Below are 17,888 nucleotides of genomic sequence, written 5' to 3'. Positions count from 1 at the left end.
TTTTGTTTCTGTTGAAAAACCACTACTTCTTGCTTCATACCAAGTGGCCTAATCCAAGAAGCCCCATACAATTGCGGAAGATCTCATCAAGCCATGTGCACTGGAAATGGCAACAATTATCCTGGGCAAAGAAGCAAGGAAAAAATTTGAACAGGTGTCCCTATCAAATAATGTCATTCACAACTGAATCAGTGATTTGAGTGAAGATATTTTGGACCATGTCATCTCAGATGTCAGAGCTAGTCCTCTTAAAATCTCTATTCAATTGGATGAGTCAACTGATGTCTCCAGTTGTGGTCAACTTATCACATTAGTGAGGTATGTCAATGATGGTGCTGTGAAGGAAGATTTCCTGTTTTGTAATGATCTGAAAACAAACACAACTGCAAAGGATGTGATGCAGCTGGTGAAAGACTTCTTTGCCAAACATGATTTAGATATCAAAGTCATTGGGTCTGTGTGCACTGACAGGGCACCTACAATGCTTGGAAATAAATCTGGCTTTTCTGCATTGATTTCAGACTTGCAAGTTACCCATTGTTTTCTTCATTGGCATGCTTTGGCATCAAAAACATTGCCTCTAAATTTGAAGAAAGCCCTTGATACTTGTGTGAAGATCATCAACTGGATCAGGGGGCGTGCTTTGAACCATTGCATATTCAAATCATTTTGTGAGGATCTGGGAAGTGAGCGTTCAGTTTTGCTTTTCCACACAGAAGTCCGTTGGTTGTCTCAAGGACAAGCTTTAACCTGCTTCTTTGAACTGCGGGAAGAAATCAAAGTTTTTCTGGAGGAGTGTGAATGTGATCTGGTTGAGGCAATGGAATCACATTTTCACTCATATGAATGACCTGAGTGTTTCTCTTCAAGGAAAAGGGATTAACATATTGAAGGCTTGTGAAAAGTTGAATGCCTTCAAAGAAAAGTTACGTCTTTGGCGTCAAAGGATGAAAAGAGGCAGTCTCTCAAATTTTCCTTCACTAGAAGAGATGGTTGATGATGCTGGATCCATAACTCTTACTGTGCGTGAAGAAATTGTGGCTCATTTGGAAATGCTGTCAGAATCATTTGATGGATATTTTGCTGCTGGAAACCTGAAGATTTCAGAAAAATGGACCATGAATCCATATTCCTACAACTTGGAGAAAATGTCAGATGATGAAGAGCTGAAGGAAGATCTTATTGATCTGCGGACAAATCGAGCTCTTGAAATGCAATTTGAAAGCAAGACTTTGGAGGAGTTTTGGTGTGCAGCACTGGATATGTTCCCAAGACTTGGTGGAAAAGCACTCAGTGTCCTCATTCCATTTGCAACAACATACTTGTGTGAATCTGGATTCAGTTCTCTTTTGTCAATCAAGACAAAATCTAGGAATCACCTGAATCTACAGGCAGACCTGTGGATCGCAGTCAGCAAGAAAGTTCCACGTTTTGACAAAATCATGAATGAGAAGCAGGAGCAAAGAAGTCATTGAATTTTATGTTCACAATTGGGACTGATTTAACTGTTTACAATTTTTTCTGAATAAATTAGAACCGAATTGCTCAATTTATATTTGCATTTTATGCACTGAGTTGAAAGCTTATTTTTTTAAGTTCAATTTGTTCACCCGCAGTATTGTATGTGGTTCAATTTGTGGTTCAAAAATTAGAAATTAGACTTTTTCATCTTCAAATGTGATATTACTTTTGTAGGGGGTGCAAACATTAATCAAACATTTCCTAGGGGTATGGGGCATAGAAAAGGTTGGGAACCACTGCTTTAGCCATTGTTTTGTACGTGATGTTTTAAGCATGCATAGATTTTATTCCTTCACTAAATGGCTATTTCTGAAAGCATGTACCACTGTGCTCAAGGATAGTTTATATCCCATTATTATAAGACTATTTAACTTTATCATACTCTAGTAAGATAAATTGAACTCATGACCTCACAATCTAATTCATTATAATCTCGCATCTTTTTGTTTTCTTGCACTTTTCTCTAAAGCTGTTACACTTTATTCTGCATTGTTATTATTTGACCTTGTTCAACTTCAGTGCACTGTGAAATAATGATTTTTATGAACAGTGTACAAAATAAGCTTTTCACCACAGTGACATTTAAAAAAAATACATAGATTGTTTCTTGAAAGGGCACTTTTCCTACTGAAGTGTTTACCTTTGAAGCTAAGACAGGCACATTTTACTTAAATTATGTGGGTACCTTTGTTATAAGTAATGTATGACTTTTCTTTCCAGAAAATCTTTAAAAGTACAGCAGGGTAAAAAGAAAGGACCTCGTACTCCAAGTCCACCACCCCCTATTCATGAAGAGATACTAGCAACAAAAAAGCATAAAGAAAAGTCAAGAACAAAAGACAGAATTGAAGAAAAAGCCCGAGAGAGTAAAGAAAGAGGAAGGGATATGGAAAGGCATAAAGAGAAAAAAGAAAAACACAGGTGAGTGATACTGTGCTTAATACCGTTTTTTGTTAAAATTTTCCTTACCCTTTACAATATTTAGTTAATCTGTCATGGTTATTGTGCATAACTCAGCACTGGTTAAATTAGGGATTTTTTTGTTGTACATAGAGGTACTGCTCTATCTAAACTTAATTCCAGTACATTATTTATATTGTTTTTACTTAGATACCATAAAATATCAAAGTATTGGAACCCTTTGCACATGAAGACAATTTTACCAGAAAAAAATCACTTTATGTTTAGCAAATTTTTGTAAAGCTACACGTTTTTCCAAAAAAATAGTTTTGAAATCAACTCACTTCCAAATTACAGAAACAGAAAAAAATAAACATAGAAGCAGTCAATGAGATGGGCAGATGTGTGGATTTAGAATCCAAGACCTTTTGTTTGTATTTTTAAGGGATGTCACTGATCTGAAACTTTCACTTATTTTCTCCCTTCACAGTTATTGCCCAACAGCATTTTCTGTTTTCTTCCATATTTCTAGCCATATCTTCCTTTTGATTTCTAATTGCATTTGACTCCTGATTTGAGTTCAGTGTGCTTTGTCTGCTCATATGTAAGCAGAAGCTCAGTCTCCCAGTGCTGTACTGAAGACTGAGAACTTCAACTAAGTAACTTCTTCCTGAGCTTTCCAGTTCAAAATAATGATGTATTTGAACTGAATGTTGCTCAAAATTAAGAAAATGTTTATAAATTTAACTTTGTATGTTTAAGATGAATATTCTCATGTTTTTACAACTAATTTGCAACAATTTAGAAGAGGTGTCCGTCCCGATTGATTCTGGAAATATTGGCTTCTACTTAAGAGTCTGTTATGACCCCTGATCAGATCAAAATGCAGATAGTTTGTTAAATTACGAACCTTGGAATCAAGTGATTAATTTTCTATTTCATTAAACAATTCTTTAGAAATTTATTATACATTTGAATCTTTTACTTTGTATCATTGGTCTGCTTTCCAGTAGGCATCTTTTACATGGCAAAACTTTCAAGCATAATTTGAGTTGATCCACAAGATGTTAGGACTCTTGCCCAAAAACTATCAAGGAGTTGTTTTCAGGAGCGTCTTAAAGGGTGGTTTGGTGGGGGGGTGGGGTAAGAGGGAGAGGGATTAAAAGATTTTTTAAAAAGTTAACACAGGGAATTCCAAAGTAAATTGGCAGCTAAAGCCATGCTGCTGGTAATGAAATGACTGAGGATAAAATTGAAGGAGTACAGAGATTATTGAGGATTATAAAGCTGAAGGAAATTAAAAATGGGGAAGTGTCAGGCCTTAGAAATTTGAAAAATAACCAGAATTATATTAAAATTAAATAATTATGTAACAAAGAACAGGTGCCCAAACACAAGTTATTGCAATGTGTGCTTCGTATCACTGGATACAGTTATATATTAAATACCCATAAAATTTGCAGAACTGAGTGAGATGCCTACACCACAAAAAATATTGTCAAAATGAAAAAAAGATCAAAGTATTAGAGACCACTTAATCTCTCAATGCAGATTGGGTACCTTTTCCTTGCATTGTATCAGAATGACCTTCCAAAGAGTGCTTTATACTTATTTCTGTTTCTCTTGATTGAATGATAAAGCAAAAATGTTGAATGTATTTTGTTTGATTTTCGTCACTTCTAATCTTGTTGTTATACAAGTTGTCACTGAAGTAGGCATTTAAAATCTAATATTATTTTGCACAGATGAAAGAAAGTAGAAAATTATAAATAGTTTAGTTAATGGATGGATAATGTCAACCATTGTAGATAGAATGAAGAACTGATACAGTATACCACTGCAGGTTAGGTATCTGTCTTGTTTTACTTTCAGGGATCACTCTTCTGTTCGTAGGCAGAAGAGGTCTATAAGTCCGGAAGAACAATCTGGCAGCACCTCTTCTCGTTCCAGAGAATATTCCCCACCAGCAGCAAGGAGAAAATCAGCCTCTCCAGCTCCACCTAAGTCAACTTCTTCTTCCTCTTCTCGAAAGCATTCCTTCTCTCCACGTCACAGGTACAGAATGCTCAAAATAGTATCCACAAGCAAGTAGAAATGATGGTTCTAACAAATTATTTTGAAATATAGAAAAAGCTTATAATGTGTGCATATTATTTATTGGCAGAATTTTTTATGTATGCACAATAGCATTATTAAATAGGTTTGGATCCAAATCTAGGTTGGTGTTTACTCAAATTAGTGATTAGGCATATCTGTGTACAACAAAGAAACTAATCCTAATCAGGCTGATTGTATAAGGCATAGGTTTTGACTGGAAGATAGAATGTAGAGGAAGCAGTGAGGAACAGTTTTTTCCCCCTCATTTGTGTGATAAGGCATCAAAGTGTTCTATAATAATAAAAAAAATTAAATCATAGTGCTACTCCAAAAAAAAACAAAATTAATATATTTTTTAAACTTGTTGTAATTGTTTCATTGTACATGGCTTTTCTTTAAGAAAGACTTTTCCTGAGTCACAGATCCAAGAAACTAACAGGATAAATGACAGTAGAATCAATACGATGTCACATGGTAGAAATGGGAGTCGGGTCTCCATCTACACTCATCCACATATTAGTCCCCTCCAGTGCTGACAACTGAAAATGGGAGGCTGAGTCATGCTACACTGAGCTCGCTGTCTGGAATCACCGCCCACTATGTGTGAATACCCACAGCTTCCTGAATCTTAACAAAAAGAACTGGACGGCAATTGACACATTTCGTTGAGGAAGGCAAAGTCATGGGTGGAGTTTCTCTCAATGCTGTAATTAATTTTAACAAACTTAAATATCCTTGACATTCAGAAGCTTAAAAACTTCAAAACTTAAAATAAACTAAACAAAATGTATGAAACACTTAATGATTTGGATAGTTCTAAACTTAAGTAATTTTTTAAAAATATCCTTTTTTACCATTTATCATCTATGCTTTACTGACTCCACTGATGTCAGGTAATAATTCTCCAGTGTGACGCTGAGGAGTCACAAGATTCGGCCACTTTATTCAGACAATGAACTCAAAAGTCTTCGTGCATCAAAGCAAATTCAGTCTGAGTGACTGAGGCCTTATGTTTTAATTAGCCCTAACCCTCTGACTGATGCTTCAGCAATATCCTTTAAACAATAGAATATTTTGCCAGAACACTGTAGTATAAACCCAAAAGGGTGTATGAAGTCATGTGGGATTGTATTGGGGAATAGAGACATGAATTGGATCAAAATAGAAGTTAACAGTGAGGCTAATAATCTCAGACAATGAGAAGAACAACAGGGACATTGCGTTCTTGCCCACAAATTGACAACCTAACCCAAAATATTTGAGAGTTGCTGAGATACTGTTGCCAGCTTATCCTTTCTTACTATCTTCCTGTAACATTTCCAAGTTAGTGCTTCAGAAGGAAAATAACAGATTTATGATGTATAAATTTCCTTTGGTGGTTAAACAAGGGTTTTCATTAATTTGGTTTCAATAGTTGATTAATTCTGTAGATCATTAAATTTAGGTATATGAATTAAGTGCAATACATATTGTTACGTATCCCGTAACTGGATAACTTACCAGCAAAGATGGAGAGGTCCGTTGAAGTCTGATGTCACTATTTACAAACGTTTTTATTTATAAAGGGGCACAAAAGTAAGATTAATACAAACATTCAGATAATGCACGTCGTCAATACTCAATCTAAAGCGCGGATATAGTAATGTTCATCATTAAGAAGTAATCTCGACTGTTGTCTGGGGGATAATATATTGTCCGTTGGAAATATAAAAGTCACTCAGAAGTCTGCAGACTTTAGCCTTTCGGGGAATCGCTGGGTTTCACGTGTTTTAGAGGGATCGGTGAAAAACTTGCCCGGGTCTTTATGAAGCCACTCCGTTAAATCAGGGGAGCATTGTTTCCCCGTTGTTAGTTCGAAGTCCTTCTCGGTATTATCAGCCACCCACTCCCCAGGCAAAGGAGTTAGGAGTGCACGTGGCGTTGAATGGCTTCCAGCTATTATGGGAGCACTGAGCGAGGGTGTCCTTCTGGTGCGTCGCTGAGGTACTGCCTCCTGCAGTCCCCTTTTATCTTGACTTGCAGAGTTGTAGATGTCCATCAAAGTAGGATGATGCAATCCCCACCCCCACATTGCCCGAGGGTGTCCATATCCATGGTAGCTGTCACGTAGCAGGGACATGCACGTCACACAGGTGCCTCTAAGAACAATGGCCAAAACCGTTGCATTGTCTCTCACTTCCGAGACCCGAATTAATAGCAATCTTGCGATTCTCCTGAAGGAGGGGGCTGCTCCCGCTCCTTCGGCCCCTCAGAGCTGTGGTACATTTATAACACCTCCCCTCTAAAAACAGCGTTTTTTACCAGCGGTTAAAAACGGAGTTGTACAGTGTCTTACAGGATTTTTAATCTAACACAATACCCAAGCTTTTTCTCTTCACAGAATACTACCGTTATACATTGAAGTCAGTATCTAAATAGTTAACGATTACAGTGTCCCTTTCTTTAATATCTTAACATCGCGTACCGTACTAAAGTCTTGTAGCATCAGACTTCAATTCAATAACCACCTATTTATTATTTTTTTCGCAACAAAACTAAGGAGGTGTGACCTTAGCTTGGGTGCATTTACAAAAGTTTATGCGAATACCGATCATTTCAGTCGTTTTACGTAACTGGCAGGTCTCCAAAGGGGCTGTCTTCATTATTCCCAGGCTTTGGCGCAAACCCGTTCAACCTGCTTGGCTGTTTAACAATGGCATCTCCATTAACCGTCGCCTCTTTTTCGGCGTGCCCCCCCCCCCCCCCCCGCGGGGAACTTGAGTAATTTTTCGTGGTGAACTCCCGCCAGCCTCGTTCATCGGGGTTATTTTAGCAACACCATGCCCCAAACTTAGACCATTTCCACCCAATTCTTTGATTTTACCCAGGTGGCTGGCCCTTCTAACAGTCCCCTTCAGGCTATTGGTGTTTGATTCGAACTCTTCGCTCAAGTAGCAGTTCGAAGGCGGCCTCTTCACACCCCATCCTGGCATAACAATAGAGTGGGGGGCCCCACTATCCCCCGGCTCACTCTGTGAGCAATCTGCCAGGTTTAAGATTTCTTCCTTCGATTTGGAAACTACAGCCTTTCCGTTTCCTTCAATAACAATCCTCATTCCCCCATTCTTAAATTCTGCGTTAACTTTGAACCCACCTTCGAGTACAAACACCGGGGAACTCACACTTCCCCCGGTTACCAAGGTTAACCCTTTTCCCACTGAACCAAGTCTATCTGACCCACAAGGACGGCTGAATCAGATACCTCAGACTTCTGAGCTCTGTTGCTCTGTGTTCAGCACCACGTGCATCCCCATCTCGGACACACTCAAACGGGACATTTGCCTCTTCCAGGCTTTCAACACCCGTACCCGTACCTTTTTTAAATTCTAACTTCCCCCGATCCTCCCAGTTACTCTCTGGGCAGCTCCCACCCGGGGAAGGCGCAACCCTGTGAGCTGAAACAACCTCCTCGGCCTTTTCAGCAGACTCCTTCGAGGCAAGGGTACCCTTTCCATCTAGGACTGCCTCACCTCATTATCGGGGACACCTTTAGAACTCTCAAGTTCTTCAAACAATTCTGCCAAACCGGACAGATCATCCATGTCCATCTTTGCTGGTTTCCCGTCTGGCTACCCACGTAACCAGATTAAAGTTTTGGACTTACAAGCCCGATTCACTGGCCTCCCAATTTGGTGTCAAATCCCGAGACGAGAATCCCAAGTTGTTACGTATCCCGTAACTGGATAACTTACCAGCAAAGATGGAGAGGTCCGTTGAAGTCTGATGTCACTATTTTCAAAAGTTTTTATTTATAAAGGGGCACAAAAGTAAGGTTAATACAAACATTCAGATAATGCACGTCGTCAATACTCAATCTAAAGCACGGGTATAGTAATGTTCATCATTAAAAAGTAATCTCGACTGTTGTCTGGGGGATAATATATTGTCCGTTGGAAATATAAAAGTCACTCAGAAGTCTGCAGACTTTAGCCTTTCGGGGAATCGCTGTGTTTCACGTGTTTTAGAGGGATCGGTGAAAAACAGAAAAACTTGCCCGGGTCTTTATGAAGCCACTCCGTTAAATCAGGGGAGCGTTGTTTCCCCATTGTTAGTTCGAAGTCCTTCTCGGTATTATCAGCCACCCACTCCCCAGGCAAAGGAGTTAGGAGCGCACGTGGCGTTGAATGGCTTCCAGCTATTACGGGAGCACTGAGCGAGGGTGTCCTTCTGGTGCGTCGCTGGGGTACTGCCTCCTGCAGTCCCCTTTTATCTTGACTTGCAGAGTTGTAGATGTCCATCAAAGTAGGGTGATGCAATCCCCACCCCCACATCGCCCGAGGGTGTCCATATCCATGGTAGCTGTCACGTAGCAGGGACATGCACGTCACACAGGTGCCCCTAAGAACAATGGTCAGAACCGTTGCATTGTCTCTCATTTCCGAGACCCGAATTAATAGCGATCTTGCGATTCTCCGGAAGGAGGGGGCTGCTTCCGCTCCTTTGGCCCCTCAGAGCTGTGGTACATTCGTAACAATATAGTTTTTAATCAATGATAAGGTAGTTCAATAAAATTCAATAAAAACTTTTTGCATCTGAAATTTTGGTTTCTGTGTTCTGATTAAGAAATACTGATAATGAATCTTATAGTAGGCCTCCGTTGGCTGGGATCGACAATAATTTTGAGTCCTAGCTGACTACATTATTGATTGGCAAGCCAGTATGCAAGCAAGGGCAGTACGATATGGAGAACAAACTGTTGCCCATGCAGCAGGCTCCTTTCTTCATGCAGCTGGTGAATCTAAAGGAACTGCAAAGACCAATACAGTTCGGCACCATCAGGAATTGCCAGTAAACTTCAAACTCAACATAGACTGCCTTTGGGACTCCAGCTCCAGCTTTTTCCTTGTGGTTCACTCCCAAAGCTTTCCCCATGAGTGGGCATAGCAGCAAGTCAGTGGAGATTTGAGATCAGAGTTTTCCTTTTCCTGGATGAGCTGCCAACCACGGCTGATGAACCACATCTGCCCAAAATAATAAATCCATTAAAAAATTATTTTAAACTTTTGAGAGATGGAATAACAAGTTTATATTTCTCTTAAGGGAATTTTTTCTCTTCGTCATTACAGAGTTAAATTTATTTTTATTTATTTAGAAATATAGCACAGTTACAGACCCTTCTGGTCCAACAGGCTCACATCCCCCAATTACACCCATCTGACCAATTAAACTACAAGGTAACCATTTTTCTTTAAAAATTCTGAAGGTTCTAGAAGGGCTGCTACACATTCAAGGGTATTAAATGTGACTCCATTTAATACTGAACATTTGAAAAATGTTTGAAATTGTTGTTAAAGATACTATAGTCAGCAAATCAGAATATTCAAAGTATTCAGAAAAAGCTGATGTGTTTTGACAAAAACCAATGTATTGTAGTCCTTTGAGGAAGTTGCAAGTGCTGTTGCAAGTGACCGTACATAAATTTCCAGAAGAGTTTTAATAAAATTGCCACATCAAAGATCATTGGCAAAAACTAAAAGGTCATGGTGTAGAACGGGGGTCGGCAACCTGCGGCTCCCGAGCCATTTGTGGCTCTTTCACCTCTGTGCTGCGGCTCCCTGTGGCTTTGGGAAATAATTGGTCAGTATTTAATTAAAATGTATTTTATGTTAGTTTGTTAGCTTTTGAAATGTAATTATGGTGATCTTGTACAACCTAAGTGTAGCGACACATTTCCTGCCACATCCGAAACGGCTCACAATTAGCCAGCATTCCGGCTAAGGGAGATAGCCTACGGGGGTTTGTGAGTACGCGTCTTTTGCAGCATCTGCGTCCATGGGGGCTGGGTTGAGGGAGGCTTAAAAGCAAGGCTGTTTAGTTCGAATAAAGCTATCTTTGACTGCAGTTTACTGACACCGCTACAACGTGTTTTTATCGCTGGCTGTCCAGACGGAAGGTGCTGAAACGCTTTGTCGCGTGTCTGGAAGAAGTGAAAACTTTCCTGGGCAGCAAAGGGCTCACCTTTCCTGAGCTGGAACAGCCAGAGTGGCTGGAAAAGCTACACTTCATGGTAGACATGACAGCGCACCTGAACACGCTGAACACAGCTCTTCAGGGGAAAGGACGTACAGCCCTGCACATGTTGGAGGATGTTTTGGCATTCGAGCGCAAGTTGACAGTGCTTGCCAGAGATTTACAGAAAGGCACTTTGTCTCACTTCCCCAATTTGAGAGAGTTCAAACAAGGTCACGACATGATAATTTCGGAGTATTTACATTCTGCAATCATCGCAATGCAAACATCGTTTGGGAAACGCTTCTGTGAGTTCAGAGAGGAAAAAAACACATTATCCTTCCCGGTCACTCCCTTAAGCATCGATCCTTCCCTACTGAATACGACTGCATTGGCAGGTGTGAGTCAACCTGATCTTGAGATGGAACTGGCCGACATAGCCGACAAAGACATATGGGTGTCCAAGTTTAGACGCTTGACAGCAGACCTTGAAGATGTTGCCCGTCAGAAGGCCGTTCTTGCTCAGAAACACAAATGGAGTGATATTGAAAACCTCACAGATGACAGCTTGCGATCCTGTGTAAAGATGAAGGTGACATCATACAGCCCTGATGTGCAGACGCTGTGCGCTGAGGTCCAGGAGCAGAAATCCCATTAACCAAGTATGATAAATATTTTAATTGCCTATTATTTTACTTATATTCATATTTTTTCATTGTTCAGTGAAATAGTCCTTTCATTTTTCAGGATGACAGCTGGCTGACGTTATTTTTGGTTTGCTGCTGGCGGAAAATTTAAGTTCGGCGTTTTTCATAAATACAAGAAGGACTCAAATAGACATTGAATATTTTACTTAAAAGTAACTTTCAACCCAACGTCTTTTTTTCGGAGTTCAAAATGTTTTTGTTGCATGCAGAAATGTAATTTCGTTTTCTCTGCAGGAGTTCATCAATTTCATAAATGCAACACATTATAGTTTGTTTATACATAGCATAAAGGCAAAAAAAACGTTGTATGCAGTGTTATTTCATTTTAAATGTCAAACGGGTTTTGCGGCTCCCAGTGTTTTCTTTTCTGTGGGAAACGGGTCCAAGTGGCTCTTTCAGTGGTAAAGGTTGCTGACCCCTGGTGTAGAAGGTAACATTTGGCATTGATTGACTGTATAGAGTAGACGAACAGTTCCTTGAAAAAGTATTCAGCCCCCAGAACTATTTTCACGTTTTACTGTCTGATCTTCTAAATTTAAAATGCTGTATATTAAAGTAGGATTTTTTGAGTCAAATCAAAAGAAAAATTCAAAACCTGTTAACAATATACTAGAAATTAAGAAACAAAATAGTGAGGCTGACAAAATATTAAATCCCTTTGTAATTACTACACTAACTTTCCTTAGGTTCAATATTGTATATTACCTTACCAACTCACCCAATTTGTTGATATAGAAAATTGGAGGGTCACCTGTATAAATATTCTTTCTCTCTAAGGTCCAACAGTATGGTAGATTTTTAACAGACCAAACCAAAATGAAGACAAAAGAGCATTCAAGGTGAGTCAGGGAAATGATAGAGAAGCACAAATCTGAGGAAGGGTACAAGATCATCTCAAAGGCACTGAACATACCTCAGAGCTCTCTTTGTGGAAAAAGTGGAAAAAATATGAAACCACTGCCATGCTGTATAGCTCAGGCCACCACTCTAAACTTACTCACCGGCGAAGAATGGTGTTTGTAAGAGAGACTACTGTGATGTCAACAGTCTCTCTGAGTGAGCAGCAGAAGATAGTGGCTGCAATGAAGATGAAGTTCATGGCTCCACAATCTCTAGGCCTTAACCTTGTCTGAAAAAAAGGCATATCCTTGCCTGTAAAGACTTTGCAGAGCGTCACTTAGGAGGTGCTGTAAAGATATGGGAGAAGGTCTTGTCAGATGAGACTGAGTTGAACTCGATACTAAGCAATATGTGTGGCGTAAATGTAATGCTGCAAATCAGCCAGCTAACGCTCTCCTTACTGTAAAATATGGTAGAGGAAGCATCATGCTATGGGGAAGCTTTTCAGCAGCAGGGACTGGAAATCTGGTCAGGAATGATGGAAAGATGATTGCTGCTAAATACAGAAAAGCCAGATCCTGGATAAAACCTGCTATCCTCTGCCAGAAATCTTAAACTGGGGAGGAAGTTTGTCTTTCAAAGTTCAAGCCACATTTATTATCGAAGTGTGTATATATTATACAAGCTTGAGATTTGTCTCCTAACAGGCAGCCACAGAAAAAAGAAACCCAAAAACAAGCCCCATATATATGAAAAAAGACTGTCTAACACCCAATATGCAGAGAATAAAAAAAACCATGGAGCACCCAATGTGCAATGAAAAGAAAGTATCATGTAACAGTAACCGCAGACAATTAGTGTTTCTGAACAGAAGTCCTCAAAGAGAGTCCAAGACCCATAGTTCATCGCAGAGCCAGGTAAACCTTGTGGAGCAGTGATCTTACTTGGCCCATACCTCACCTCAGACCCCCTCACCGTGACCCTTTCAATCTTGCCTGGTGCTTAACTCTCCATCTGAGTATCTGCTTCTGCCATTTCAAGCAACGATCTGAACCATCTCGCTCCTCGCCACCTTGACCATTTCATTCAGCATTTCATTCACCATGACCCAAAGCACACTACTAGAGCAACCGCTGAGTAGATTCAATTGTAGAAAATTGATGTCCTTGAGTGGCCCAGTCAAAGTCCTGACTGCTGTCCACCACTGCACCCCAACTAACCTGGCGCACCTTAAGCAATTTTGCAAGGAGGAATGGGCAAATCTTGCATCATCGTGCTAATAGAGTCTTATTGAAAAGACTCCTGGCTGTAAAGGCTGCAAGAGGCTGTAATTTCAGCTTTTGAATTTTCATGCTTTACAATTTTCCCTGTTTTTTTTTGGAATCTACTATGGGGGGGGGGGAAGAGCATGTGATTCGCAGATTGTGGATGTAATATTCATTTATGTCAGCAAATGGTTGGGAGCTGAATACTTTTACAAGGCACTGTAAATCAGTCTCTACTTGGTTGGTAAGAAATCATGCTGTCAACTCGTCAAGTTTTATAAACATCTTGAATGATCAGCATGTTTGCAAAATTTGCTAATAACATAAAGATATAGAGAGAGAGATACAAGGAGAAAAGGAAAGGGTATAGATAGTTAGATTGAGTGGATTAAGGTGTGTGAAATTGAGAACGTGTCTCTTTGGAAAACATTTTTAAGAAAATACAAAATGCTGAAGGAACTCAACAGGTCAGGCGCATCTCTGAGAGGGAATAAACAGTTATCGCATCGAGCCGAGGCCCTTAAAAATGCAGTAAGTAATTGAAAATCTAACAATATTATTATTTCAGAAGAATTCAATACACGACTATCAAGATTATGCTTCAATTATAGGACACTGGTGAAACCGCATCTGAAGTGCTATGCACAATTCTGATCGCCTTGCTTAAGGAAACATGTTAATGTGGTGGAAGTATGTCTTGAACATGTTTACTCGAGTAATAGCTTGAAAGTGTGTGTCAAATAGGCTAGGTTTGTATCTGCTAAAATTACTATACTACAGGAACTCCCCAAATATGAATGATCTGACCTCAACATGATTCTTCCGTACATTTTTAAAACATTTTTCAAGCTACAGTACTAATAATGTTTCATGTTATGGCTTACTGGATACAGTGTATTTTCCCGTAGTTTCATTATGGGTAGTGTTAGGGTAAAAATTTAATGAAAAGAAAGAATTATAGCAAGTCTACATAGAGTGATACAAGATTGGTTATTATAGGAAGTGGATGTTTCTGACTTGGGAGAAATTGGCTTACTGACAGTTGTTAGGAACTTACATAACAGTTGTACTTGGCAACTGTTTTTAAAAATGCTTTGTATAGATGACTCTTTCAAATGTTACCTTTCTAGCAGATCACCCTCTTCTCAGCGACGACACCAAACTCCCACTGTATCCAGACAACACTCTCCATCGTCTCAGTCAGGTTCACCTGTAACAAGAAGATCATCGTCTCCCCGACACAAATGTTCCACTTCACTGTCCTACCAGCGCTCAGCGTCTCTCACTCGAAAGCGATCCCCTTCACCATATACTCAACGTTCTTCATCTCCACAGAGAAAGCAAAGTCCTGTTAGGCATAGGTCCTCTGTTAAGGAAAAAGGCAAACACGAACAAGAAAAATCACCATTACAAGAGCTATATCATGAGAAGAAGGAAGGTAAAAAACATTCATTTTTGTGGAAGATTTAACTGAGTGTGAGTTTGCTTTTTTAAATGTTCCAATTCCTAGTGATCCTTGACTTTTGATTACTTGTGACATTTAAATAATACGACATTGAAAATTTCTGTTTGTAAGTTTAGTAACTTGCTAATATGCAAAGTGAGACAAGTTCAAACTTGCAGTTGTCTACATAATGAACTCCTTTCTTGTTGAGGTAGGCGAAATGGACAAAGAGGAAAATGATCCTTCAATAGGATGAAGGTTGCTTCTCATAAATGTGGTAGTAAATGAATATTTTATCCAATACATTACACCCTTGTATGTATTACCCCGGCTGGTGGAGTAGTGGCATCAGCTCTGGACCAGAGGTGGATGGTTCTGAGTTCGAATCTGGCCGGGTACAAACCTGCGTAACAGCAGTATCTGTGTGGAAGAAAGGCCTGGCAATCTACTTGTCATGAAAACCCTATGAACAACTACACTATCCATAGGGTCACCATGAGTCGACGACAACTCAACAACAACAAATATTTTTAAAACTGATAGAAAAATAATAATCAGCTATAAAATAACTTGCCTACATCCTTAATTCTTCAGGAGGTACCATGAAGTGGAAGGTTGAATGCTTTATTTAAAAAGCATGTGTATTCCATGAAACTCATCCTTTACTTTGGTCTTGTATTAGGGTTTCTCATAGTTTTAGGTGAACCTTGAATGTTGAAAAGTTCATCAAAACATTTATTTATAGATTGCAGCAAACTATCGATTGACAGTAGGCCCTTTAGTGAAAGACATTTTCTTGTTTAAAATCCTTCAAGTTTGTACTTCATTGCTAGTTGATATACTTCCCTCGCCTTTTTGTTGAGTGAAGTACTTGAAAGTAGATTTCCAGTTCTGGCTTGCTGTGGATTAATTGTACCCTAATATTCTAAGTAAACATAAAATTAGCAGATTTTAATACCTTGAAGCTATAACATTAAATCATTCAACATTAAATTCATAGAATCGTATGGTGTCAATTTGTTTGTAATTAATAAGTAAAATTCACATTTTTGTCTCTGGACTTTGTATTTTATAAACATTAATTGTATCAATTTACTAAGGGGTGAACTGCTTCAGGGCAGGCTGTCAATTAAATCAGTGTTGCTTTATCTAAAGGCTTTCTTGCTACAGCTGTCTTAATACACAGCCATTGAGCGTATTAGGTTTTCACTGCTTCATTACTTGGTATCATTTCCATTAATAATCTACTTTGGCTTTTTTTTCAACTCATTAATATGGCATAATTTATTTAGATATTAATGTAGATATTTTCCTCTAAGGGAACAGAGGAAAACGAGACAAGGAAAGCAAGGATAGTCGAGACCGGCGAGATTACGATCTGGATCAGAATTTACTCCATGAAAGGGACGAGCGGACAAGCAGGGAAACCCGTGATAACAGAAACAATCGGGATTACAAAGAAGTGAAAGATAACACCGAGCGCAGAGAGATCAGGGAATCTCGTGAAGTTCGTGATACAAGAGACACACGAGATTACAAAGAGAGCAAAGATTCTCGAGATGGGAGAGAATCACGATCTAGCCGCGATACACACGATTATCGAGATAGCAGAGATTTCCATCGAAAAGACGAACAGCATTATGAGGACCGCAGTTACAGTCGGGGCCATGGCAGGGATGAAAATTCCCGGACTGACATCAAGAATGATCGTCAAAATGAAGCCAGGATTGATAGCAGGAATGAATCCAGGGGAGATGGCCGGGGCGAATCCAGGGGAGACGGCCGCGGCGAGTCCAGGGGAGATGGCCGGAGCGAGTCCAGGAGGGACAGCCGGGGGGAGACCAGGGGAGACTGCCGGGGCGAGACCAGGGGAGACGGCCGGGGCGAGATCAGGGGAGACGGCCGGGGCGAAGCCAGGGGAGGTGGCCGGGGTGAGACCAGAGGGGATATCCGGGGCGAGATGAGGGGAGATAGCCGAAGTGAGGTAAGGGGTGATGGCCGGGGTGACTCAAGGGGAGATGGCCGGGGAGAGTCCAGGGGAGACAGCCGTGGCGAGGCTAGAGCTGACAGCCGTTGTGAGACCAGTAGAGACGGCCGGGGTGAGGTCAGAGGAGATGGCCGTGGCGAGTCCAGGGGAGATGGCCGTGGCGAGGCTAGAGCTGACAGCCGGAGTGAGACCAGGACTGATAGCCGGGGAGATGGCCGCATTGAGACCAGGAGTGATGGCCGTGGCGAGATCAGGGGAGATGGACGTGGCGAAACCAGGGGTGAAAGAGTGGCCAGAGGAAGAGGGAGAGGACCAGAATTAACCGAAAAAGGTGAGATATAAATGCTTTCATTTTAATTATTCATGCCCAATATTCAAATTTAATGACTCCAGCACACTATTTCTGGTGGAATCTTGCAGAATTCTTTCTGGTAGTGTCTTGAGAGTATGTTAAAACCTGAAATAATATGAGATGAGGTGGATTGGTGGAAGATTTCTGTCAGTGAAATAAATGAGAGAGAAATGGAAGGATATAGAGGAGGGAAGAGTTAGTTTGATTTTTTTAGAGTAGATTAAATGACCAGCATAATATAATGGGCATCAGGACCTATACTATGCTGTAATGTTCTAAGTTTGTGTTCTAAATCATCTGGGTACATTTCTGCTTTTACAGTTGTGCTGGTGGCGGTGGGGGGGGGAAAAAAATTATCTTTCATTTATGTCTTTGTGCATACCCTTAACATCAATGAATTTATTTTGGTGTTTTCCCTGATTTTTCTTTTGCCTTAATTTGGAGGTTATAAGGTGAAGATTATTGGCATAATTCAAATGAAGGCTCTGTGAGCAAACTTTTATTTGCAAGTTTCACATGCATGAGTTGCATTTTGCCTTGGGTCATATCATTTTTGAAAGAATAATGATTGACAAAGAAATTGTAGCCAAATGAGATGCCGTAGAGGTTTGTTCCCTCCTTATAAGGTTGAACACAACATTTTATTTAATCATTGTTTTGCCATTTCTCCAAAGCATAATTTATGGGTTAATTCACCATCCTAATAATTTGTGCTTTGATGTTTGAGTCCCAACTTGCTTGGCTAACTTGTTCTGCTTGACCTGAATCTCTCTCATTCCTTTATGTA

General features: G+C 40.0%; 1 protein-coding gene across 5 annotated transcripts in view; it reads left to right on the top strand.

Moving 5' to 3' along the window:
* Positions 1–17,888, top strand: part of zc3h13 (zinc finger CCCH-type containing 13) — a 137,545-nt gene that overhangs the window by 55,802 nt on the left and 63,855 nt on the right. For 3 of the 5 annotated variants that reach the window (XM_059967848.1, XM_059967847.1, XM_059967852.1), the window contains 4 exons: positions 2,242–2,442; positions 4,294–4,476; positions 14,449–14,756; positions 16,082–17,080. In XM_059967848.1, the coding sequence (XP_059823831.1) occupies positions 2,242–2,442; positions 4,294–4,476; positions 14,449–14,756; positions 16,082–17,080 (1,691 nt within the window). The remainder of the gene's footprint in view (positions 1–2,241; positions 2,443–4,293; positions 4,477–14,448; positions 14,757–16,081; positions 17,081–17,888) is intronic. The other 2 variants (XM_059967851.1, XM_059967849.1) reach the window with 2 other exon arrangements.

The sequence above is a fragment of the Hypanus sabinus genome, chromosome 4 (assembly GCF_030144855.1).
Source record: "Hypanus sabinus isolate sHypSab1 chromosome 4, sHypSab1.hap1, whole genome shotgun sequence".
Lineage (NCBI taxonomy): Eukaryota > Metazoa > Chordata > Chondrichthyes > Myliobatiformes > Dasyatidae > Hypanus > Hypanus sabinus.
Note: the sequence above shows the minus strand (reverse complement) of the source record. Positions and strands in the feature narration are given on the sequence as shown.